The sequence below is a fragment of the Artibeus jamaicensis genome, unplaced genomic scaffold (genome assembly GCF_021234435.1).
Source record: "Artibeus jamaicensis isolate MK-2021 breed Jamaican fruit bat unplaced genomic scaffold, CSHL_Jam_final contig_851, whole genome shotgun sequence".
NCBI lineage: Eukaryota > Metazoa > Chordata > Mammalia > Chiroptera > Phyllostomidae > Artibeus > Artibeus jamaicensis.
In genome coordinates, this window is record NW_026521986.1 from 6,339,745 (window position 1) to 6,365,343 (window position 25,599).

The 25,599-nt window shown below is 55.4% G+C and overlaps 1 protein-coding gene across 2 annotated transcripts in view; it reads right to left on the reverse strand.

Annotated features, from left to right (window-relative positions):
* SPTB (spectrin beta, erythrocytic) overlaps nt 1-25,599 on the reverse strand; it is a 118,464-nt gene that overhangs the window by 11,189 nt on the left and 81,676 nt on the right. For both annotated transcript variants that reach the window (XM_053673288.1, XM_053673289.1), the window contains exons 16-32: nt 21,467-22,223; nt 20,794-20,996; nt 20,594-20,684; nt 19,204-19,350; nt 17,761-18,024; nt 17,227-17,433; nt 16,703-16,792; nt 12,576-12,854; nt 11,892-12,022; nt 10,750-10,954; nt 10,108-10,482; nt 8,505-8,749; nt 6,922-7,060; nt 6,180-6,264; nt 5,265-5,461; nt 4,916-4,965; nt 4,318-4,396 (exon numbers count right to left, since the gene is read on the reverse strand). In XM_053673288.1, coding sequence (XP_053529263.1) covers nt 4,318-4,396; nt 4,916-4,965; nt 5,265-5,461; nt 6,180-6,264; nt 6,922-7,060; nt 8,505-8,749; nt 10,108-10,482; nt 10,750-10,954; nt 11,892-12,022; nt 12,576-12,854; nt 16,703-16,792; nt 17,227-17,433; nt 17,761-18,024; nt 19,204-19,350; nt 20,594-20,684; nt 20,794-20,996; nt 21,467-22,223 — 3,544 coding nt within the window. The remainder of the gene's footprint in view (nt 1-4,317; nt 4,397-4,915; nt 4,966-5,264; nt 5,462-6,179; nt 6,265-6,921; nt 7,061-8,504; nt 8,750-10,107; nt 10,483-10,749; nt 10,955-11,891; nt 12,023-12,575; nt 12,855-16,702; nt 16,793-17,226; nt 17,434-17,760; nt 18,025-19,203; nt 19,351-20,593; nt 20,685-20,793; nt 20,997-21,466; nt 22,224-25,599) is intronic.

Genomic DNA, 25,599 nt, shown 5'->3' on the forward strand with positions numbered 1-25,599 from the left:
CAGACAGGGAGGGCGAGACCTGGTCCACTGGCAGTGTCACGGGTGAGAGGAGAAGAGGCTTTGTCGGGAGCCGTCTCCCTCATTCCCACCACTGGGGTGGGCTCTTTGGGCCCTGGCCCTGGAGGAGCGGGGTAGGGGGTGGGGGGCTTGCTGGATCAGCATTAGAAAGACTAGAAAGGGTTAGAAGGCACTGACTCCCCCAACCAGATCCACCACCCACTGACAAGTGGGCAGCCTGAGGTGCTACCGGAGGCCCTCCTGAGCCCATCGATATCTGGGATGCTCTGAGACACAGTTGGGAAGAACAACTTAGGAGAGGCCTTTGGAGCAGCGAGGCCAGAAAAGATCACGTCTGACCACGGCACCGAGAGCTGGGCACACCCAGCAATGAACAGCTGTCCAAAAAGAGCCTGGAGCAAGTTTCTCTGGGGAGCCTGGACTGCTGGGGCTCCGGGCCAGACTGCAGGCAGACACACCCCTGCCACGCTGACTCAGGCATCCTGGGGAGACAAGAACACACCCAGGTTTGGGGGAAAACTGAAGTTCTTTCCAGGCGGGGTCTGCTCATTATAAGCAAACACCCAACTGGCCTTCACTGCAAAATGCCAGAAAGAGCAGCTCCGTTTGGCCTCACAGGGGGAGCGGAGAAGGGATGGGGAGAGCTTGCTCAGGCAAGAAGAAACACAGCTGCTGCCTCCACACCCACATCCCTTCCATCTGAGGACGTCAGAGCCTGGTCTCTGGCTGCTGATTAAAGCTTCAGGCTGCCTGCCGGGGGCGGGTGGAGATGGGGGGGCCGTGCAGGTTGCCAAGGGGGTGACAGCAGCTGGAGCCAGCCAGGCACTGGGTGAAAGGAGTCTGGTCTCACAGAAGAGTGGGAGGGGCTGCAGTCCAGTGCCTGGTCAGCCCCTGGGGCACTGTCCCTCACTTTCTCCAGCACTGGTTACTCCTCTGAAGCAACAGTGGCCTCGAAGACTATGGTGGGGAGAAGCAAGGGACCTAGAAGTCTTAACTCCCTGTGTTCACCCCTAATGAGGAAGCTAGCTGCAGGCTGTCTAGAAAGGTCACGGTCAGAGTGCTTGGGAAAAGGAGTTTTCCGAGACAGCTGGAGGCTGGAGACAGCACCCAGGCGGTCGCGTTCGGGAGTTAGCCTGGTGCCCGACAGTCCTCCTGAACCACAGACTGGATCTAACCTTGAGGCTGGAAGGCAGCCAGGGTGTGATTGCCCCAAAGAATGAACCCTGAAGACAGGCTGTTTCTTGTCACGCCTCTAGAAGCAAGCATCCCTTTTGGGGCCGGGGCTGTGGCTGTCAGAGGAGCCCTGCTGGGCCAGTTCCCTGGGCAGGCCTTGCTCTTTGTCACAAGCCAGGGACAGGCCCGGGGCACAGAAGATGCCCCAGGGCTGTTAAATGGGGGTGGGGGGGTGGGGCTGACTCCTGCGGTGGCTCAGATCCTCTCCATTCTACTTTTGCTCTGTGAAACCAACCTAACATCTCAACAGTCAGCAATTCGCCGCCACGGTCACACAGGATTCTGAGGCAACCAGAGCCTGGAAGATGAGAACCTTAGCAGGACCACTCAGCCCTTCCCAGAGCCACACCCGGGATGAAGGGGTGACACGGAGGGTGATGGGCGATATCCATGCTGCCTTCAGAGCACTGACCCTGTCAGGAGCTGAGGTCCAACCCTGCCTCTCCTCCCTGAACAGGGACACGGGCAAACACCCGGCCCTCTGCCCTGCCCTTCCCAGCTCCTGCCTCACACCCGCTGGCACCTGAGAAACACAACCAGGTCCCCTAGAGCTACAGAGAAGACAAGAGGAAACTGGAGAAAACCACCTGCCCCTGCCTTTTTTCAGGCACACTGATGACCTTCCGGAATGTTCTTGACTTTCTGTAATCCTGCAGAGGCTTTATAAGGGCGAAGAGACCCAGGAAGGTTCCTGAAGAACTCAGGACTACAACCCAAGGTCCTGACCTCCACCCCAGGAGCCTCGCTGTCACAATAGCTTGTTTCTTGTGCTTGGCCTCACACACACCCACGTATACACTTACCTGCATGGATCCAGTGGTTTTTACCAGACCACAACTCTAATGTGGAAAAGTGAGAGGTGAGGGAGGCGAAGCATTACAATGATGTGCTTGAAGAACATGGCGTGGCAGGGAATGGCACTCGGGCCCCTGCGTGTACACGTGTGTGTGCTTCCATGCACCGGGCAGGGGAGGACTGGGATGGGGCCTGCAGGGCGGCCGCCCGTGGTGTGCAGCGGTCTAGACAGCGGTTCAGGTGCCCGGTCCACTCCCGTCTGCTCCCCGAAGCAGGAAGCCGGCATGCACTAGTGATGGGTTTCACATGAAGCAACACCGCGTGGGTCTATTCTATAGGGCACCGACACCAGACCACACACAGCGGGACAGCAGACAGCCACCGTAACCCAGGCCTACCGAGAAGGCTCAGCAGACAGCCGGCCCTTCCTGGGAGAGGCCTGCAGTTTGCGAAGGTTTCCCAGCCTGCGTGAGACCCATTCTTTTTTCTTCTCATATCAAAAGACCAATTGGGTATCACACCCTCCCTCTGAGTTTCGCAGATCCTCATGAAAACTCAACACAGGGCTGAGATGGGAGAAGCAGCAGGAAATGTTTCCATGAGGCCTCGGGCCTGGTGTTCATTGATTCGCCATCTGGTTTCTTCCCGGGACTGGACACAGGCCAGCTCTCCCGGCTGGCTGGCTCTCTGAGCAGCGTCTCAAATGCGGGCTCACTCCACCCTTCCAGAGATACTCGGGTCCAAGCAGGTTTTATTCCCCCCAAACCCATTGACATTCAGATGTTGGATGGAGGCAGCTCTGATTCACATGTAATCAAACTTGCAGAGACGTACAGGACACAAACAATGGATGGAGTCATTCAGCGGGTCACAAAGGAGCCTGCAGACCTGGGACACCGCCGCACACAGACACACAGGGATGCACAACCGAAGCGCAGGTAGTACAGGAAGCAGGGACAGTCCCAGCCCCCGTGTCCACAGTCTGTGCCAGCCCCCCAGTTCTCGCTCCTTCCAGTGGGGGCTGTCACTGGGAGAGAGGGGCTGGGACGGAGTCCACTCTAGACCCCCACAAGCGATGACGGAAGCTTCAGAGGGAACTTCTGGGAGACCCTCCAGTGGGAGCCCAGGAATGCCCTCTGCTGGACATGAAGGGCTGGTGCAGCTCAGAGAGGGAGGCGGCTGGCCAGGCTGGAGGCCGCAGAGGGTGAGTGTGTGAGCGTGTTTCACAGAAGTGTGGGAAGGGTTGAAGTCTGGACCTGACAGGGATTCTGCACAGGAAATTCTCAGTATATGTGTATTTTTTTCTGGGGTGGTTGGTGTACCAGAAATTTCTACCTAGAATACCAATGTCCCTAACCCCCAAGAGTTCCAGCAAGCTCATCTGGGCACCTGTCGAAGTGGGGTACATGCAGTTGTGAAGCCATGCCAGACACATGCTGAATTTGTGCTTTCTTCTCAGCCAGCTGTTCCTCAGGGCACTTCCCCCAAACCTGGGTTACAGCCTACCAGGCCTCCTGCACGGACCTCCTGGGTCCTTTTAGCTCAGAGACCTCTTCCAGGTGGGGTTCCTGGGGCCATATTCCCTGGTGTGACTGGCAGCTGGTGTGTCAGAGCTCCTCCCATTTCCTCCCCTCAGCCACACATTCTCCTTTTCTACAAGCTGGGAACTGGCTCTGTGACCTCAAAGCCCTGGGGGTCTCCCGCACTACCGAGGGACTCCTTCAAGTCTGTTCTTGCCCCAGGACCAGCTCCATATTCAGACTTGCTGACCAGCAGGCCTCAGGCAGGGAAGGTGCAAGGGGGGTGGGCTCTGCCTAGGAGGGCGGAATGTGCTGGGTGGGGGGCAGTCCTGAAATGCCAGGGCAGGCAGGGCTGGGCAGTCTGTTTGTGGCTGTGTGTGTGTGGGCACTATATTAATGAGAGAGCAAGAGGGAAAATGGGAAAATGGGAAAAAGGGCGGTGTACAAAAACTGATCATCTCTGTATAAACTGTTTCCCCTGATTAGATGGTAACATATTTATAGAAGGAAATTTATTAGACTAGATAAAACCAAACTAAGAGTCGTGCCAGTGGGCTGGCATGTCAGTTTCTTCTGGGTTGGAGGGAAAACCTAAGTGGAAAATGCAGTCTGATCTGAAGGAGGAATCTGGGGGGGGGGCGTGTGCCTGTCCTCGACTTCCGCCCTGGCCCCCTGGCCGAGCCTAGTAGGGATGAGCGGGTTCTGGCAGCAATGAATCCAAGGAACTAGACAAGTGGGACAGGAAACTGACCGGGGATGTTCTCACGGTGGCCGCTGGGTCGGGAACTCGGGGACCCTCCCCCGCTGTCTCTCCTTCCTCCTCTTGAGGCCTGTGAAGACACAGCCCCTCCTTAGAAACAAGCACCTCTCTGAGGCCAGCATCTACCCCCAATCCTGGCTCTCCTGCCCTCCTCAGGGAGCTCATGCCACGTGTCTCCCTGTCCAGGCTTCTGGGCGGCCTGGCAGGTGCCTGGTAAGGAGCTGCTTAATCTGCCTTAACTGTCTGGTTCAGGCAGGTACTTCAGGAATGGACGCTCTGGGGCATGTGTTCAGCTGGCTCCCAGAGCAGGGGAGGCGACCCTGCAGCAGCCCCTGCTCTCTACTGGGCCTGTCTGTAGCAGGTCTTGAGGCCACCTGTGATTTGGGGTTAATGAAAGCTCCTCTGTGCCTGCAAGATGCAGGCACTCCAGATTTCTCTAACCAGTGGCCCAGGTGTGAAAGGTCACAGGTGTATTATTAAAGCATCAGAGGGCTGTTTCTGCTGAAAAATACCCTCTTCCCCCACCCCCCGCCCTTGGCAGTGCTCCAGTGAAGCCCACCACTCAGCCCACGCCCCCCCCCCATCTTACCCAGTTTCCTCCACGGGTCTCTCCAGGATCTGACGTTCTTTTAGCTCAAGCTAGAGGACGAAAAGGCCAGGGGTGTCAGTCACCACCAAAGAGGGGAGACCACTCTCAGACACATTTCTCTAAAAGTGGCTCTCCCTACCCAACACGCCCTGGTGTGTGTTCCTTTTGGGATTGATCCCCTTTTGTCTTTGGGTTCAAAAGTCAGTACTTTCTGCCACTCGTACTTCCTTCCATTCTCCCACCTTGCAGAGCCTTTTACACTGTTCAGGGGTGTGTATTAACTGGCTAAGAGTTCTTAACTTGAGATACCCTCCGGGCGTGGTTGTCACCACCCCAGCCTGCTGCTCACCGTGGTGGGCTTCTCCAGGGCAGCAAAGCGCTCTGCCCAACTGGCTGTGGATTTCTCAAAAGCCTCATGCCTCCTGATGAGCTTCTCCACACTGTCCACTGTGTGTCCGAAGTCCCGGCTGGCCAGGTAGGGCTCCTGGGCGATCAGCCACGCTTCAGCCACAGAGGCGTCCCGAGAGAACTGGCACACTTCCAGCACTGCCAGGGAGAACAAGACGCAGGCCCGCCCAGAGGGCCCAGGGGGCTGTCAGCACCCAAAGGTCAGCTCCTGCGGGGCCTCGGGGCCACTCTGCAGACCAGAGGCCCACACCTGTGTCCTCGTTACTGTGCGGACACCCTGCTCAGTGACTGCCTTCTGCCTGAGATGGCCTCTTCCTGCACTGGGCTCCCACCTCCTCTCTATCGACAGTGGTATTTAAAAAACCCACCAATTAGAACCAACTCCAAAACAAGATGTGGTTTAGACACCTCCCTTTGAGGAGCTGTCATCTGCCCTGAACACCCTCTTTTCAGCCCTTGGCTGTCTCACAAAATTGTGCACCAGTAGCCATAGGACCAATCCAGGTCTTTTTGGCTCTGGCGGGATTTCTCCACCTCTCCTAGTCTCCAGTTAGTTGTGCAGGACAGAGCTCCCTCTGTACCTGATGCGCTTCAGATCAAACACCCCGGATGCACTAGAGCCCTATCCTGACCCCGCTCCAAGCCACCGTCTATAGGAATCTCAGCCTGGCACGAAGTGGGGGGGCTGGGGGCGGGCTGGCTGGTTCCAGCAGCTCGGGTCTCCTGAGGGGATCCCTGAGTCCCTTGGCGATAGAGCTTTCTCGATGAGTGTGCTGTGGGGGCTCTTCTCCCAGCAGTGGCGATGTCACTCCCCGCCCCCCCCCTCCTGGTTCCCTGGCTCCCGGGCTGCACTCACGCATGCTGAGCCGCTCCCAGCGGGCCTCCCACTTCTCGTTCATCTCCTTCCTCCTGGACACCACCTGCTGCAGCTTCTCCCTGATCTGCGGGGAGGGAGGGAGGACAGCCCGGGCTTGGGTAATCCTGCCTGAGTGTGAGGCAGTGCACAGACAGATCCCGCAAAGAATGCTGGGTGGGCTTGGTCACAAAGACCTGGCTTCAAGTTTGGGCCCTGCCTAATCTGCCTTAACTGTCTGGTTCAGGCAGGTACTTCAGGAATGGACGCTCTGGGGCATGTGTTCAGCTGGCTCCCAGAGCAGGGGAGGCGACCCTGCAGCAGCCCCTGCTCTCCACTGGCCCTGTCTGTAGCAGGTCTTGAGGCCACCTGTGATTTGGGGTTAACGAAAGCTCCTCTGTGCCTGCAAGATGCAGGCACTCCAGATTTCTCTAACCAGTGGCCCAGGTGTGAGAGGTCACCGGTGTGCAGCCTTGGGCATGTTACTTAACTTCTCTGAAGCACACATGCCTCCCCTAGAAAGTGGGTGCTGTGCACACATGGGGCATCGGGTGGGTTATTAGCCTGCTCTCCCTGCAAGCAGCCAGCCCCTTGAATGGCTGTGGCTGGGGCTCTCATCACCAGTACTCCCTGGGGGAGAGAAAGGTGTGCCTCCTCCGAAGATCCCTCCCAGGAAGCTGTCTGGTCCAGCAGCAGTGGGGGCAAGGACGGGGGGAGGCCATCTCTGGCCCACCGTCCCTCTCACCTCCTCGGAGGCCTGGTGCTGCCGCTGTAGCAGGGACTCGCCAAGCTCCAGGCAGGCGTTGAAGTTCTTGCTTCTGGTTTCGATCTCTGCCTTGATGCCCTGGTGATACTTCATGAGCAGTTCCACTGAGGAGACGTCCCTGGGGTGGGGGTGGCAGGCAGGAGGACAGCAGCAGTTGAGAGAGTTTTGGGGTGAAGCAAACGCTGGTGACTCTGGTCAGCGTAAGGCCAAGTCCCGATCAGAGGGGCCCCTGCCTCTGCCTGAGGGTCTGAGGCCACTCCCTTCTCTGCCAGCCTGGCCCCGCGGGAACACCGATGCCCTGGTGTCTGCCACTGCCCATGGCCAGGGCGTGGGTGGGGTGCAGGGACCCCAAAAGAAGCCTGGGAATGTTATTCAGCAATAAAAAGGAATGAAGTACTGATACATGTTACAATACAAAGGAATCTCGGAAAGAGTGTGCTGAGTAAAAGAAGTCAGTCAGGAAAGACCACACATTGTATCATTCTACTCATGGAAAAAGTCTAGAGAGCCCTGGCTAGTGTAGCTCAGTGGACTGAGCATGGGCCTGCAAAACAAAGGGTTGCTAGTTCAATTCCCAGTCAGGGCACATGCCTGGGTTGTGGGCCAGGTCCCCAGCTGGGGGCACATGAGAGCAACCACACATTGATGTTTCTCTCCCTCTCTTTCTCCTTCCCTTCCCCTCTATCTAAAAATACATAAATAAAATTTAAAAAAAAAGTCCAGAGAGACTAGTGGTTGGTTGCCAGGGGCCAAGGAGGGGTGAGGACTGCTGAAGGGTACAGGGTTTCTCATTGGGGTAATGACAACCTTCAAAAAAAAAAGTCCAGAGAGACAGAAAACAGACTAGTGGTTGCCAGGGGGCAAGGAGGGGTGAGGACTGCTGAGGGGTACAGGGTTTCTCATTGGGGTAATGACAACCTTCTAAACTGGTACTGTGATGGTTGTACAACTGTGACTATATGAAAACCCATGGAACATTGAATTGCATGGTATGTGAGCTGTATGCCCATAAAGAAGTTAAATATACAAGCTTGACCTCCAGGACCAGCCCATAAAGAAGTTAAATATATAAGCTTGACCTCCAAGACCTGCACCAGAGAGGCAGAGGGGGGGCAAGGGGCACAGACAACTGCTAGCCCAATACCAAGTGCAAGGGGAGCCCTGGTCCCCAAAAGGCTCCCAGGGCCCTGGACTCTGCTGCCGCCTCCCACAAGCAATGAGCTCCTCCCTGAGTCTTGGGGAACAGACCCGTAACCCAGCGCTGGGTGAAGAATAAAAAGTGAACCCCGTATTTCACAGCCACCACTGTAGAAGCTCAAGAACAGGTGTCTCTCTCAGCATGCTCAGGATTCCCTTTACTCAGAAATGGTCAGTCCTCACAGCGGAAGTTGAGCTACTCAGTTTCTGCCCAGACCCAGCTCTGAGGGTCACCCTGGGACTCCTGGGCACCCACAGTGGAAGACCACCCCTCAGGGGAGAAGCCTCGGTGCAGTGCCCTGGACTGCCAGCATCTGGGACAAGGTGGCCAAGGCGTGGGGCTGCCCCGAGGACGCCCCCCTCACCTGGGCCTCTCCTGGGTCTCGATCTGCCGGACGATGCTCTCCATCCAGGAGAGGAGGTCACGAGCCATGCTGAAGAAGCGGAATTTGTCTGCCGTGTCCACGAGCTGCGTGCGGCGCCCGGCACAGGCGTCGAGCAGCGCCTGCCACGCGGCAGACACCTCCTGCTCCTTGTTCTGGATGGCGTCTGCCTTCTCCCCTGCGTAGGCCGTCTGCAGGCGGGTGGCCACGTCCTGGAACTGCTGTACCTGTGAGCAGGCGAAACCGGACATTGTTCCCCAGAAAGATGCGTGTTGGGCCCAGGATGGGTGAGGGCACCTCCTCCCGGCCTCCCTTCTCAGGGCACTGCTGGAAGGCGCCACCCCCTGGGTGCTGCAGAAGGCTCTTGCTTTGGCACCCCTGATGATCCAAGGCACCCCCACCCCTTGGGCTTCGGTCCTCATCAAAGGGGAATGAGAGGGACTGTTCTAAACACTTTAATTTATTACTCTCTTCATTTTGACTGCCACCCCTTGAAAGAGACACTATTACTATTTCTGTTTTGGAGACGGGGAAGCAGGGGCATAAGGGGGATGAGTGACGGGCCTGGAGTTACCCAGTAGAGCGGGACAGCTGGGATGGGAGGTTGCTTCCAAGTCCCCATTTATAACCACTCCACACGTGGCCTCTCTGAGGCAGGAGCTGCAGCAGACCCCTGTTTGAGGCCAGCCCAAGGGCAGTGCAGCCTCAGCCCTAAGAACTCAGTGCGGCTGTGCCTGCCTCTGACTCTGGTACCTCCAGGGCACAAGAGCTGCACTCCAGGCCCCACCTCCAGCTGGAGGACAAATCCCTAGGACACCTGCCCCACCCCCCACTGAACCCCTGGGGGCCCTGAACCCCATTGGGTTGGTGCAAGGCTGCACAACAGCCCATCTCTCCTGCTCCACGGGAATCCCAGCTAGCCCCCAACAGCTGGGGCCCCCGGTCCCTGGCTCTATCACACTGAACTGTGTAGAAGCCTATGGACCTGTGGCGGTGCCTCAGGGGCACCCCGATGAGGGGAAGAGGAAGAGGGGGTGGTCTAGGCAGATCTGGGGGCTCCTGCAGCTCCCATGTGGAAAGTCTGAACAGCCTCGTGGCTGAGGACACAGAGTCTGTAGCCAGGCTGCCAGGGCTCCCAGGCCAAGTGCAGGTTCCGGGCCCCTTACTGACCCTGCTATGGCTGCCTGTCCTCATCTACTAAGTGCAGGGAATACTGGTCTTTCCCTTAGAGGGTGGCTCCGGGGTTCAGTGAATATGTACAGCTTAGAACAGTACCTGGTGGTAGAAAACGTGGGTTTGCTGATAATACTGTAATACTTCGCACAGCCAGAGAAATTGTATTTTAAGGTATTTCAGGCACTGGGTTTTTGTCAAGATTCAGCTTGAAGAACGAGAAGCTGAAGAACATGTGAAAGCCACCGCTCTCTGCCTTCCTGCCCTGAGCTGTTGCCTCTCCGAGGAGGTGGAATCCCCTGGTGCCTGTTCTAGAGGTTTCCCCTGCAGAAGCCAGGACAGGACCTGACACCCCTGGGCCCCCAGGACACTGGTCACGGGGAAGACGTGCAAGGCAGGACCCCAGAGCCACCTGCACGCCCAGGAGGTGGAGCTCCCGCTCGAAGGCCGTGTGCACCCGGTGGAAGGACTCGGCGGTGCTGGCGTCCAGCCCCACGTCCTCCGGCAGCTCGCGGTGCTTCTCGTCGATGAGGCCCAGGATCTCGGTGCCTGTGTAGAAGTAGCGGTGAAGGTCGTAGGAGGCGGCCAGCAGCTGCATGCGCGTGTCGATGAGCTCCAGCAGGTCTGCCCACATCTCATTCAGTCCGTCCTTCCACTCGGCGATGGTGGCCGCCTCTCCGTGGCCCGCGTCAATGAGCCGCTCGATAATGGCGTTCACGTTGTCCACCCGCTCCTGCCCAACGGCCCCAGTCTCCCGGGCGAAGTCCCGGAACTTGTCCCGGAGCAGCTGGACAGGGGTAGAGAGAAAGGCAGTTTCTGTGGTCAGGGGCGAGTGGTGTCACCACACTGGCTGCAGACCCTCCCAGGCGGCAACCACGACCATCGGGAGCCACACTCCCCAGGCCTTCCCTGGGGCGTCCGGAGCGCCTGCCCCTGTGCCTGCATCTCCGTGGGCCTGGCAGGTGTGTGTGTGGGTGTGTGGGTGTGCACACGTCTGGAGCACTGGCTCTTGCATTTGAGGAAGACGAAGAGGGTGTTCGCTGAGAGTACTCACAGTAACATGGTCAAAGTCTTGCCCCATTTCTGGGGACGAGGCCACCAGCTCCTTTTCCGCAATCCACTGCTCCAAGTCGTCGGCCTCCCTCTTCAGCTGGAACAGGTGGTACATGTTCTCCAGCTTCCGTTTGCGCTCCTCCGCCATGTCCTTCAGCCCCGCGTACTGCTTGTCCACTTGCCCCTGGAGTCTGATGATCTCTTCCCTGGAATTCAAACAAGGAAGCGTTCAGAGACAGTGGCGATAGAAAACTCAGAGCAGCCAGCTCAGGGGAGCAGACCAGTCCTCCCAGCCCTGTGACTGGCCCAGGTGGAGAAACGCAGCTTAGGAGAAATGGTAGTGACTTCTCCTGGGGAAGAGTTGGGGAGAGAAGGAACTGCCCCATAGACCAGGATGACTCAGGGATGACAGAATGTGTCCCTTTTAGAGGTGGGTACTTCCCGCCACTGCCCGGCACCCTGGGAAGCCTACAGAGACAGGGCAAATGGGGAATTCTCCACTATTCTTCCAAGGAGTCTGAAGGGCAGGTGGTCTGAGTGGGACCCCAGCAGAGGTCGGCCCTACTTAGCTCTTTAGAGAGGGCCGTGCAGTACCCAGGGCCCCCCCTTCAGGGCTCCTTGGGAGATGCTGGGGGGCTGTGGAGGACTCACAGCTGTGGATCCTGTAAAGGCAACTGAGGTGGAGCCATGACTGGGGGCAGCCTGAGGTGTGTGGCCTGGTGGGCTTGCATCTTTGCAGAACCCGCACAGCTGAACAGCTGAGACAGATGAAGGTTGCTTCCTCCACCCCTCTGTAATAATTTTGTCAAGAAACTGAGATCGTGAAGTGCCTTCTGGACCATAAAATGAAAAGTGAGCATCTCTTAGCACAGCCCAGCTCTTCAAAAGATTGGGGCTCTCAGTTCACTCAGAGTGTGGTTTCATTATTTTGTTTTCCGATCTTTTTGCAAGCTAGGCCTCAGTTGGCCCTGTTTGAAGTCACCCATACAGAACTCAGGCATGAAATGGAATTGGGCCAATCAGGAGTCCAGAAAGCAGTTTTCTCAAACCCAAACTGTTCCTGTTTTCCCACTTGAACCCGAACGGATCCTGGTTGGTGGGGCCTCCGGCCTGACACCCATGACCCAGCCAAGTCACACGCACCCCTCGGGATGGCCCGCGGTGAGCAGGCTCTGGGCCCGGCCGGCCAGCTGCTTGATGTTCCGCCCGTACTCCTCCACCGCACGCTGCTGCCGCAAATGCCGCTTCAGCATCACGATGGCGCTCTCTTCATCCTAGGAGGCAGGGGACCATCAGCATGGGCTTGGGGAGCTTGGCCTGGCCCAGGTTACAGCCCAGCTCCTGGAAGTGCCTGAGATGGGGAGAACCAGGCTCTCGGAACACCCACAGGGAGCTGTACTGTCCTTTCCTGCAATGGAAATGCCGGCATCCCACCTTCCTCTCAACACCCCCAATCTGATATCTACCCTTCTGGGCCCCGCTCCAGCTTTCTGTTTTGTGGAAACTCCTCCACCATTCCAGCTTTTAGAGACCTGCTCATGCCACCTCTAACCGCCTTCCATAGCACAGGACCCATGGTACAAAAAAGGTGAAGAATCTCTGGGTCGGAGCAAATTTAAGTTGGCAGACAGGGCACCTGACTACAGTATGTGCTCTCTAGGGGTGCATGAAAGAGGTGGGGTGACCTGAGAAGGAGGGTCCCTCAGACACCCCCACCCCCATCCTCACCCCTCACACACCTGGCTTCCACGGCTCCCCCTGACTGCCCACCCCCAGCTCTTCCTCTTGGCCTTGGCACCCAGCCTGGCAGCCCTGGCCTGAGCCGACCTTGGGGGTCTCATCGGAGATGACGTAGAGCTCCTGCTCGCTGATCCAGGCCTCAGCCTCGCCTGCATCCAGGTAATACTGCTGTGCCTCGCTGGCGTCCCGCAGGCGCTGCAGCCTGCCAGCTGCCGCCTCCCGCAGCGTGTCCCACGAGCTCTGCAGGTGGCCCAGGCGCTCCTCAATGTCCTCACACTCGATCTCTGCCTCCTCCACCAGCCGCTGCCCTCTCTGCAGCACGTCCTGGATCCGTGGTGCATGGCCCAGGATCTCGTTCTGCAGGGTCTGGGGCCAGAGGGTTAGAAGGGCTCAGAGGCGGGGCCTTCCCATGGTGCAGGTGAGGCTGGGTCTGCAGCAGGTTGCCCAGGTGACACCCTGGCACCTCTTGCCCCCTCCCACTCACAGCAGAGTTGGGAGTGGCCATAAAAACTGCCAGGACCACACATGAGGCACAGTGCTACACACTTCACATCACTCTCCTCTCACCCTCCCACAGTCTGCTGGGATGAGCACCAGGCACTGGCCCAGAGCAGGGCCCAGAGCAGGTTAGGAATATGGCTCCCTCTGACCCCACAGCCTGTGCTCTGGACTGCTGCCCGTTCCCCCTGGGCTGGCAGAGCTTGATTCTCAGTTGTACAGGACGAAGGAAAGGAAAACAGTGCTCAGGTGGCCTCTTGGTATCTTAAGAGTTTGTTTGGTTTTTTTTTTTAGATTTTATTTATTTATCTTTAGAGGGGAAAGGAAGGAGAGAGGGAGAGAAATATCCACGTATGGTTGGCTGCCTCTTGTGTGTCCCCTGCTGGGAACTGGCCTGCAACCCAGGCATGTGCCCTGACTAGGAATTGAACTGCAGTTGTTTGGTTCGCAGGCCCACGCTCAATCCACTGAGCTACACCAGCCAGGGCTTATCCTAGGAGTTTTCACTCCTATAAAACTATAGTTGAGCCCTGGCTGGTGTAGCTCAGTGAATTGAGCACGGGCCTGGGAACCAAAGGATCACAATTTGATTCCCAGTCAGGGCACATGCCTGGGTTGCAGGCCAGTTCCCAGCAGGGGACGCATGAGAGGCGATTATACATTGATGTTTGTCTCCCTCTCTCTTTCCCTTCCCCTCTAAATATAAACAAACAAACAAACAAATAAATAAACATATAAATAAATCTTAAAAAAAAAACTATAGTGGACTGTTTCCCCTTGTACAAAGTTAAGGGTTTTGTTTTGTTTCCCCCCATTTCTATTTCTCAGACCTCTTGGGAGCCTGTATTATTTTCTTTTTAAAAATTAAAAAATATATATTTCATTTATTTATTTATCTTTAGAGGGGAAGGGAAGGAGAGAGGGAGACAAACATCAATGTGTGGTTGCCTCTCATGTGTCCCCCACTGGGAACTGGCCTGCAGCCCAGGTATGTGCCCTGACTGGGAATCGAACTGAGATCCTTTGCTTCACAAGCCCACACTCAGTCCACTGAGCTACACCAGCCAGGGCTATTTTCTTGTTTAAATCTTTCATCACCAGGATGGTAGTTTCCTCCCACTCTAGAACTGGGTCACCTTGTCTTTCAGGGGGCTGTGACCCATGTATCCCCTCATTTTCTGGTCCCAGAGGCCTGAGCCTGGGTGCTTCTTGCACATGGGCTCCTGGCCCCTTATACGTCATGCTCCCTGTCTGCAACTGTCTGAGGGCCTTTAAAGCCATCTGGAGGGTGGGGGGCAAGAGCAGGACAGGTGGGCAGCACAGTGACAGACAGGATTGAAAATATACAGAACGAGCAACATCCACGTGGCACCCGACTTGGAACAGAGGCTGACACTTTCCTTGGTCTGTGCAATTGCATGCAAACCTCCCAGGTGTCAGCTCTGTCTCTACTTCCCCAGATCTCAGGACCTCGGCAAGGAACCCTAAACGGTCTCGGTCTCTCTCTCTCTCTTCAAAGTGATTGCTTTCTGGGATCCTGTGCAGTGAGCTTGCTTGTGATGTCTTCTTCTGTGACTTCATTCATTCAATGCATATTTATTAAGTTATTTCACATAGAGCAGAGCCTGTTCTAGGGACAATGTGGAAACGAAACCTCTGTCTTCATAAAGCTTACACTCCAGTAGAGGAAATAGATGGTAAGCAGGTAAATAAGTGTAGGTAACAGGTGCTAGAAGGAAAATACGATGAGATGAAAGTCTGCCGCGGTGCGGCGGTAGCTGCTTTAGCCTGGGGAGTCAGGGGGGCCTTTCTGAGGAGAGGACGTTTGAGTGAGACACGCCCACACGAAGACCTGGGGGGTGAATGTGGCTGGTGGGAGGGAAGAGCAACGGCGAAGTCCCCGGGGTAGAGGAAAGCCTGGGCCATCTAATGGCCAGAGAGAGTCGGAAAAGCTAGAACACTGTGGAAGAGGGAGAAAGTGGTAAGAGATGGGATTTAAAGGCAGGTAGGGGCCGGGTCAGCCAGAACCCTGGTTCCCAACCTTGGCTGCATCTGGGAAAACAGACACAGCCAGGGCACCAACCCCAGTGACCCTAATCAATGGCTTTGAGGTAGGACTGCGGCATTCGTAGGGTTAAAATTTCCCCCAGGTGATTCTTCTGGGAAGCCCAAAACCACTCAAGTGGCACCTCTCGGGATTTGTTCTAGTTGCAGGGCACAGCCCATAAAGCAGTGGCTCTCAAAGTGGGGTGCAGACCAGCAGCCTCGGCATAATGCAGGGTCTTGGTAGAAGTGGAAATTACCAGGCTCTACTCCCAGTTTGATTCAGTGGATCTGGGGTGGAGGCTGGTCAGCTGTGTCTGAACAAGCCCTCTGGGCGAGTCTCCTGCTCGCTGAGGTTTGAGAGCCACTGCAGTAAAGGGGAAGGTAAAACGGGACTTGAGCCCTGGCCAGGCTAGCCTGAAATAGTCTTCACTAGGCAGCCACACTCTCCCGGGAGATTATCTTCCCCTTCTTATTTAGAAGAACCCCATTTATACTTGCCCTTTTCTTAAAATAGCATCCTTTGGCCAGAGGAGACGAAAATCTTTTGGCAATAACACTGACTAGACAGAGTCAAAAGTCTCTAGTGTTGGAAGGACTAAAGTCAGCTCGTTTTACAGTTGAGGAAACTGAGGCCTCAAGGACACTGTCTTCTACCAGCCTCCCCGCCTCGAGTGGAGGTTGTGGTGCTAACCCGCATCCTACTACCTTCCAGCCCAGTCCCTTCGTGTGGCCACTGGAGCCGTGTGATCATGTCAGCTGGAAGCAAAGGCTCTGAGGGAGCTTTTAAAGAACCTCTTTGAATATAATTCAGGCCCTGGCACAGTTGCTGGGCTCTGTGGGCAGATGGCAGCTGCTGTTGCTCTAGGGAAGGAAGTATTGTCGGCCATGACCTTCCTTTTCTAGGAGCTACAATGCCGACTGGCAGTTTGGGACACCCTGCTCTCTCTGGGGTAAGTCCCCTGGCTCTCCTTGCTCATGGCTGTGGCTGCTCCTAATTCTTGACCCAAAGAGCAGACCATGCAGGAGGAAGGACTCTCTGCCCAAAAGCAGGGTCTGCGGCCAGCTTTTGGCACTACACAGAGGCAGCACGACCAATGTAGCTGGCCTTGGAGGATACGAGGTAACTCTGACTCAAGAGGAAGTGTGGCACCTGCTCACTTCCAGCATCCTGCCCAGGCCTCTCTCAGAGAGAACAGAAGAGCAAATGAATGTGGCTCTGAGTCCGAGGCTGGGAGTCTGAGGTTTGTGGCTTCCTAATGGGGTTTGAGCTCTGCAAGTCCTCACATGTCCAGAGAAGTGGGGCCTACTAACCCCGAGGACACCCCACTTGCCCAGCTCAGCCCTGGAAGAGGGAGAGCAGCCAGGAGCTGTGGGCCTCCTCTCAGGGAGGCTGTGGAATACAGAAGCTGCAGAGTTAGATCTGAGGGCACACGTCTGGGTTCTGCATTCACCCGTGCCCTGATGAGTCTGAATGGCCCCAAATCCCAAAGCATCTAAACAAGCCCCCACCTTGCTCCCCTGTGGTCCTCCCAGAATTCTCTCCACCATCACCAAAGCTGCTCTTTTAGGAGGTCTGGGGACCCCAGAACTACTAATGACAGTGATAATCTGCTGTAGCTGGTCTTCTGCAGGAGGGGCAGGTGGTGCCGATGAGGTAAGGCAGTACCCACCTGGTTCTTCTTCATGAACAGCTGCACAGTTTGCAGGTTCATGCCGTAGTTGGCCGACTGGGCCAGCGGCAGCCTCTCCTCCACCCAGAGCTGTGGAGACCAAAGGCAGGACAGCTGGTGACAATTGTGCCCTCCCTTTCCCAAGCACCCACCACGATCAACACAAAGTGGTGCTTGCCATTTCTCCCTGGTTCTTCCCAACACCCCATGTCAAGATTTTGTCCCCATTTTACAGACAGGGACATTTTGATATTTTGAACCGAGGTTCCTGGTCACACAGGGGAACAGTAATGTATCTGGATTGGGAACCCGTCTGTGTGGCCTGAAAGTCTGTGAGTGAGTTAACATTCAGAAAGCACTGGCTTTACTTTTATACTTAATGTACTCATTGCAACAATCCTGTGAGGTAAGGGGGTGAGATGACCAGACATCTTCTGCCAAGAGCTGCCCTGGGTGGCAGCCGGTAATCCCGACAGCAGCCGCTGTCTCGGCCGCTGGGGGGTTGAGGGTTGCGGCCCACGTACCGTCTCATCCTCTAAGTCCCGGCTGATCTGCAGCTTAGCTCTGGATGATTCTAGCTGCTTCTTCCTCCTCCCCAGGGGCTCCAGGAGGTCCAGGAACCGCTTCTCGATGCTAAAGTCAGCACCCTCCTCATCCTCTCCCAGCGAGGGCATCTCAGCAAACAGCTCCCCCAGCTCCTCCTTTCGCACATTCACTTGGTCCTCCACACGCTGGGACACAAGGAGACAGTGTTGGCACTCGCCCCGGCACTGGGCAGCCCCTCCTCCTCTCCATCATTCACATCCCCCCCATCCTTTAAGGCCCAGTTTGATCTCCCTGGTTGCCCCACTCATCTTCCCCTCCCTGGAGCACCTGGACTTCTCTTCTCAGGCATGCCTTTATTAACCCATCTGGATCCCCATCTCACCCTCCACAAACGAGACATTTGTGCACAATAAAGGTAAGCCTGGCTGAGAGAAACTGGCTTTCAAGGTTCAGATTTGCTCCCCAAGATCCCTTCAACTCCAACGCTCCCAGTCTGCAACCCGCGCCCGTGCCTTCAGCTTAGCCAACATCCGGTTGACACTGGTCAGGTCCTTGCCCAGGTCATCTGACCGCAGCTGGTCCTCCATGGCGCCGATCCATTTGTTGAGGTCGGCTTGGGTCTTCGAGCGCAGGTCAGAGCTCCTGGCTGCTAAGAGCTGTTGGGTCTTCTCCTTCGTGGTGGCCTGAAGCTCATCCCAGAGTCGGTGCAAAGCCTCCAGCCTCTCGGACACCAGGGGTGCAAACTGGGGCTTCTCTTCCCTCAGCTGCGTGCCCTCCTGTGCGGGAGAGAGGCGCGCTCACCGTCCGGTGCCGGTGCAGCCCTGCTCCAGGTGGCTGCAGAGGGCCACCCGAGGGGAGGCCAGAGAAGCCAGGAACCCGTCTAGAACTTGGTGGGGCCCATAAGAAAGACTGTGTATCCCTGAGTTATCTGCAGAAAGCAGGACAGCGGAAGCTGTGTTTGGGGCAAGCGACTTGGGAAGCTGCAGTACGGAGAGCTGCAGGCAAAGGTCAGCTGGAACTAAAATCGGCTTTTAATGAAAGAAAAAAAAGGTTCAGGATCCATCCAGGTACAAGCAGCCTGAAAACCGCCCCGAGCCCACCCTCTCCTGATCGTCTCCCCAGGGGCTGCGCACTAACCAGCCTTTCAGTTACTGTCTTTGTCTTTGCACATTTTCACCTGCACAAATGTATCTTTTTTGGATGAGTACAGTATTTTACTTGGGTCTAGGCATATGTACCACTCATGATAGTCAATATTTATTAAGTAATTAATAATCATCCAGGACTATTCTGGGTACTTTAATGCTCACAACTCCTTTGGGGAGGGAGCTGTTATTACCCTTGTTTTACAGATGAAGAAACTGAGGTGCGGGCAGGGGGAGGGGGACAGTCTGGCTTGGAGCCTGCACCTTCCACTACTGTGGACATGGCCTCGTGTGGCCCCTAGGCCGGCTTCAGCCTACACTGGTCGCTACCATAGGAAAGAACAAAGGTATCTGATTCCAAGATCTAACGCCAGCCCCTGGGGCAAACTCATTACAGAGGGGACCCTTGCACCCCCATCTGCCAGGGGTGTGAATGGCCCCTCCCCAGTGGTTCTGCCCATGCAAAAGGTGAGCGCCAATGGACTGCTCTGCTCATGTCACAGGTCTCCCGGGCTGGGGACCTGGGGAGGGAAACAGAAGGCAAACAGGGATAACTGTTCTCCCGCCGATGGATGCTAGAGACACTTGAGTGTCTTCAGTGTCCTTCACTGTCCCCAGACTCAGGTGACCCAGGAGGGGTACCTATTCTGACCTGGCTTAACATGACTGGATATATCTGAAGGTTTAACTACTGTTTGGAGAAGTTTTTTCACTTTCTAGTTCTGCGCTGTCCCTCACGCTTCAGGACAATGTCTGGGCCTGGGGGGAGTCCCACTCAGGGAAGTGCACCTGAGCACCCGCCTGACTCACCGCATCGAGGCTCTCCAGCCACCCCTGGTGGGAGGCCAGCTCTGCCATGAACGCCTGGTGCTTCAGCCATTTGTTGGGAAGATTTCGTGCTTCATCATAGGAGACATCCTGAGATGTCATCAGCTTGTCATTGATCCAGAGGGTGAGCTATGGGCAGAAAAGAGGGGCCGGTCATACCCAGGTGTATCTTCCTGGCCAGGGGCTCAGGGCAAGACCTGCTGCCCACCTCGGGCCGCCGGGCCACCTCAGCCACAGAAGCAGCCACGCGGAGCCAGTGTGAGCACAGCGGAGCACCATACTCTAACTCTGGGTCCCTAACTCTCAGTGCAGGGCACTTACCCACATTATCACAGGCCTAAAATATGGACACTGGTGGGCCTTCCACACCAGCGTGTGCCGTGTGACACCAGGAATCTCTGTGCTTCTCTCCACATTTCCCAGACCTAGGACAGAGCCTGGGCTACTGCGGGAACTCAAGAACTATTTACTGAATGGATAAACCCACTCTTTAGCAGCAGGGCAAGTAGTCATTAATAAACACAGAGAAAATGGTTTTGGAAGAAGCAGCCAAAGCCAGAGCTTGTAATTAACAATGAGGGAAGGACTGCAAGGGGCAGCCAGTGTTTCCAAGATGTCCTGGCACTGTACCTGGCCCGGTCTACGCCAAGGGCAGAGGTAGACATAAACACAGTCATTTGGGCTGAGAGGAAAGGGGTATGAGGAGTGAGAGCAAGAAAGAAGTCAGGGAAAGCCCCGTTCCACGTGGAGATACTGCTGATGGAGGGACCCAGGAGAGCAGCTCAAAGACCTGCCTGCGCAGCTCGTGCCGGGCTGAGCCATGACCTTAGGATCAGTGGTTCTCCAACTAGGAGGCTTGTTGAAAGTGTTGCTCTCTCTCCACCCTTAAAGATCTGATTTGTCAGGACTGAGTGGGGCCCAGGACTCTGCTTTTAACTGGGGCCAGGACTGGTTCTGTAATTGCAGGCCCATGCAAAATGGAAATGTTCAAAATTATTAAGAATTTCAAGACGGCCACAGCAGAGCACTAAACCCAGCATGGAGTGCTTCTAAGCACGAGGTGCTGTGTGAATGCACAGGTCACAGGCCCTTGAAGCCCTGACCAGGGCCATAGGTGACTCTAATATAGATGGTCCACTGAGATGTCCACTAGATTTGACAGATTAAAAAATCTTTCCAGACTTGAAAAAAAACCAGTATTGTGGAACCAAAGACTCTAGAGGATGACCTAAGCTGCGGAGTACCCGAGATCCCCCTGACGGAACCCCAGAGTCCCGAGTTTGAGAGGGTCCTTGGGGACGTCCCACCTCTGGGGCACTTTGCTCCTAGAAAGGAATGTTCTGCCAAGTGGCCTGCCTTGCTGGAGCCTCACCTCCTGGCAGTTCTGGAGGAAGTTCTGGAGCTCCAGGTTGTCTCTCAGAAGAACTGAGGCCTCCTGGGCCTTCTCATTGTTCTTCCTGTGCCTGAAAGGGAAGCCAGAAAGCCGAGGTCACACAGTGTTGAGTGCGGGGCCCCCACGCAGCACGGCCAGTCCCACCTGATGCCAGCCCATCACCAGGGGGAGGAGAGTACCTGTCCCCAATCAGCTGCACCTTCTCCTTGATCTTGTCTGAGTAGAGGTTTCCCTCGGCTACCAGCTTGTTTCCAGAGTCCACAGGACTCAAGACCTTATCCTGGTTGTTCTCCATAGACACCAAGAAGTCCTCAAACTTCCGGATCCCAATCTCTGCAGCTTCCAGGGAGTCTGGGGGCTCCAAGTGAGCCAGTGTATATTCCTGTTGAAGCAAGTTTCCAGATGAGGCATGGAGCCAACCTGAGGAGGTGGTGAGGGAACGTGCTGGGCCGGAGTGCCACCTGCAGCCTTACAGGTCACAGTGTGAACGGTGCCCCTGGAGCTGTGCAAGGAAGAGACTCCCCAGGCCTTGCCCCCTACCCCCATCCTCACCCAGGGGTACCCCAGGAACAGCAGGCCTGAAGCCATATATGGAAGGGCAACCACCCAGGGGAAAATTCACTTCTCCAACCTCTAAGTGACCCAAGAATAGGCATCATTTGGGGCAGAAGGCTGAAAAAGGCACTTAAGAAACAAAGAGGATTGTCCTCTAACTAGTGGCCAGAGAGTCCAAGAACAGCCTAAGTGGGTCCCTGAGCCCTGTAGCATATTTGTAGACTCACCAGTGCTGTTGCCCTGAGAACCAGCTCCACCCGCTCCCCTCCCCCCCCAGCCCTGAACGCCTCTCCCTACCTGGTTAGTAAGGATGGCTTCAGCCTGCTTGGCATCTTTCTGGAACTCCTGGAAGCCAAGGCACTGGGCAAGGGAGCGGCCGCGGCTCTCCCACATCCGGTGCAGGGCATCCCAGCCAGTACCCAGGCCCTCCAGCCGCTGGCCCAGGAGCAGGTACTCTGGGTCTGTCTGGTCACGGAGCACTTTCTCTCCAGATGTCCTGACATGCTCGTAGCTTCCATGGTGCCCATCAATCTCATCCTTGATGGCTGCATGCTGCTGCAGGAGCTGCTCGGCCTCTGGGACGGACTCGGGCATGTCCTCGGAGGCCACGGTCTTCTGGGCCATGGACAGCCAGGCCTGAAATTCATCCAGCTCCTGCAGGAAGGCCTGCAGCTGGCTGGCTTCACCGAGCGAGGCCTCCTGCTCGTTCAGGGCTTGCTGTAGGCCCTGCCACAGCTTTTCCACGTGTGCCTGACGCCCGCCAATGTCCTCCTTCAGTTCTGGGTGTGACTCCATCAGCCGTTGTGACTCACGCTCCAAAGCACCCACACGGGCCTGGATGGCGGCCACGTCACGCTCCAGCCCAGACAACTTACGCTGGATGGAGATGACTCCTGCCAGGTCCCGGCCCAGGTCCTTGATGGACTCTACTACCTTCGTCTTGTCTGTGATCCACTTGCAGGTCTCCTCACAGTCCACGCAGTAGTTGTGCACCCGGAGGGCTGAGTCCACTGCCTCCCGCCTGTCCGACACCATGGTCTGGAATGCCTGCCACCTGCCAGGGGAACACGCAGGGGGGACAGAGAGATACCCTCTTCCATAACTATTCCCACAGCGTATCCCTTCCCAGACTTTTCACCAGAGTCTCTCCCCAGAGACTTTGCATACTGAAAAAAAATCATCTACCCAACAAACTGCAGTGGATAAGGTTCATTTACCCAACACAACATAACCCCCCATCGGGTCTTTCCGTTCACAGGAGGCAAGCAGCGACCTGATCCCAAGCGTGAGGGAAGAAGGCACATAACACTTAGCTGGCTCTCTATGTCGCTGGATTTCGGGCTAACAGACCACTGCCCCAGATCTTCTGAAATACTGAAAATAATTAGCTTGCATTGCCAACTTCAAGAATGCTTTAGGATGTAGGTTCGTAGCTGCCCTAGAGAAGCCATGAAAATGCCTAAGACCACGTTCAAAGTGCCCAGGGCCTGACACAGTCAGCTTGGCCCCAAAAGAAAAGAGGCCCGATGAGGAAGGGGTGAGAAGGAGCGAGAGATACAGTGGGATTGTAATTGAAATGGATAACATAACCTTAACCTTCCAGTGCACTGCTGGAGTGATTCTGGGAAATATGCAAAGGCCTGGTAGATGTCCTGGGGACCCGGGGTGGGTCTGCAGCCCTAACAAGCCTTTCTAGAGGACCCATCAGCCTGGGTCCAGGCCTCTGAAGACACCTCCCTTGGACCTGGGTTTACTCCTGCATCACGGTAATAGCTCAGCCCGGAGAGTATGCTGGGTGCTCATTTGCAAATTGAACCCATTTTTCTTGAGTGCCCACAAGGTATAGTAGGTCCATAAATAATGCCATTTCATTCAATGTCCTTTTGTCGTAACACTGATGATATGCCATAGGAACTTAACTCTTGTGTACCTCAATTAGCCACTGTTAAAACTGGTTTTGTAATAAGTCATTTTGCTGAAAGTCACAGAACCTATCAATGCCGTTAAGTGAGGTCTTACTGTGTGTGAGCATTATGTCAGCCTTTGGGATAATGCAGACATAGCCAGACTTTGCCTTATGGAGTGTAAGACTAGAGAGAAAGTAAGACCACCTCACAGAATAACTATGGTGTAAAGTGCTACGTACATGGCCTATATCAGGCACAGAGGACTAAGGGAGCTGTGAGGAGGGACAAGGGTGACAGTGACAGGTTTCATGGTGGTCCTCTGAGCTGTATCTCAATGAACAGATCGGTTTAAGGAGGAGACCCTGAGTATGTCACTCAGCTGTGTACCCCCAGCACTGGAGGGATGGCGGTTACAGGACTATGCTGATGGACTGGATAAAGTGCATTGTGGGCATTCCAAAGTGTGACAACGCTCTGGTCCAGACTGAAACACAGTCTTGTTGGAAATGCCTGGAGAGAGAAGAGGGAGAGTCCAAAGATTTCTCAGCTCCCCTCTTAGACCGAGAGGTCCCTGAGTTCTGGGGACTTCTGTGCCTGGCACACAGGTGGCGGGAAGGCTAGGGAGTCAGGGGAAAGGAGCTGAAGATTTTCTCCAGGTTGGCTGGAAACCACTGTGAGAAGATAGTGATGTGCTCTGGGGCCATTAGACCCCCAGGCCCTGCACAGAAGCCACGGGCGGGGCGGGGGGAGCTGGTTGCGCCCCCAGGCCAGAGGCCTGTGGAGGTTTCCTAGGCCTCTCCGAGTCTTGCCTTACTGCAGTCCAAGTGGAGGCTGCACAGAGCACAGGCTGGGGTTGGGTCTAGTCTGCCCCCCAAACCCACTGTCCTGTCTCCTACTGTAGGGAGGACATTGGTACAGCTGCTCCAGTTAGCACTGCCCAGGCGATGTTGGACATTCAGGTTTGCTCCTGGAGCCAAGGTTATAGAAAGGTGTTGGTCATCTCGTGTGCATGCAGTGGAAGGTAATCACACATTCAGTGGAGAAGTGTCTGAATGACTCACATGCGCCACAGTTGGCGGAAGTTATTTCCACGTTGTCGCTGCTACTCATTCACTAAGCATTTATCACACAACCATTACGTGCAAGGTGCCAGGCACTGGTCTAGGCTCTGGGGATACAGCAATGAATGAAGCAAGGCGCTGGCTCTAATTCACATGGGAAGAGACAAGTAAATAAATCCATAATCTATCAAGTGGCGACAGCCAGATGAAAAAATAGAGCAAAGTGATGGGACGGCGGCGAGGGACTGGGTGGGAGAGAGAGGTAGGCGATGTTTTCAATGGGGTGGTCGGGGAGGACTGTCCCAGTGAGTTGATCTGTGAGCTGAGATCTGAGTAACATAAGCGAGTAAGCCACGTGCTATCTCGGGAAAGACTTCCACATAGAGGAAACCTCAGACAATAATGGGCGAGGTGTGCTAAGCGCTGTGGGCAAGACGTAAAGATATTGCCCTTCTGTAATCTAGTAGGAGAGCTCTTCAGCATAACGGTAGCCATAATACAAGGTAGAATGTGAAGCTCTAAACCCGTACAAGTTTCATCTGGGACACTGGGAAGGAGAGGACCCTGGGCCAGCCTAAAGGGTGGGCGGGAGTCGGAGGACGCAGTTTGTGGAGGATGTAGTTTGTGGAGGACGTAGTTTGTGGAGGACGTAGTTTGTGGAGTACGTAGTTTGTGGAGTATGTAGTTTGTGGAGGATGCATTCTGGTAGGACTGTAGGTGGAGGTGAAGAATGATGGTCATTTTAAAAAATATTTGAAGGGCTAGGCCATGGGAGAAGAATCAGAATAAATTTTGATCTTGCTAAAGGGCATAGCCAGAACCACTTTACGAATTTCAAGGAGGCAGATTTCCACTTAATGTGAGATCAAACTTTCTAACCAAAATGCATTGCCCAAGTGGGGTGGGCTGCATGGTGGAGGGCTGAGCCCTCCACGTCTAGAAGTATTTGTGCAGAACACAGGCTGTCTGGAGTTTGGAGGTAAAGGGGCTTGTGTGTGTGCACAGGTGTGTGTGTGTGCAAGGCAGACAGGAAGCACTTGTCAGCTACGTATGTGTTGCCTTAAAGAGCTGTAGTCAGAGAATGACCTCTGCAGACCCCTAAGCCACGGATCCTTCTAAGTGAAATAGATCAGGCACTTGCCATCCTTAGGTGAGAGAACCCGAGGCCTGAAATGGTGGTTTTCATGAATCTGAGTGTTGAAATGTACCTGAGACGCCACCTAGCCCACAGAAAAGCATCCTCGTCCTCTGTATACACTGCAGACTGCAGAGGAGTCTCCTGAACCACAGCCCCCATCTTTGGATGTGGAGAAAATTGGCTTCATCCCAGTGGCTCCAAAGTATCCCCCAGCCTGAGGCCCCTGGAATAGCCACTGCACTGACCCTTCTCTTCCCTAACCGCACCTCCCAGATGGCTTCAGGCAAAACAACGCTCAGAAACAAGTGTGGGGAAAGGGACAGG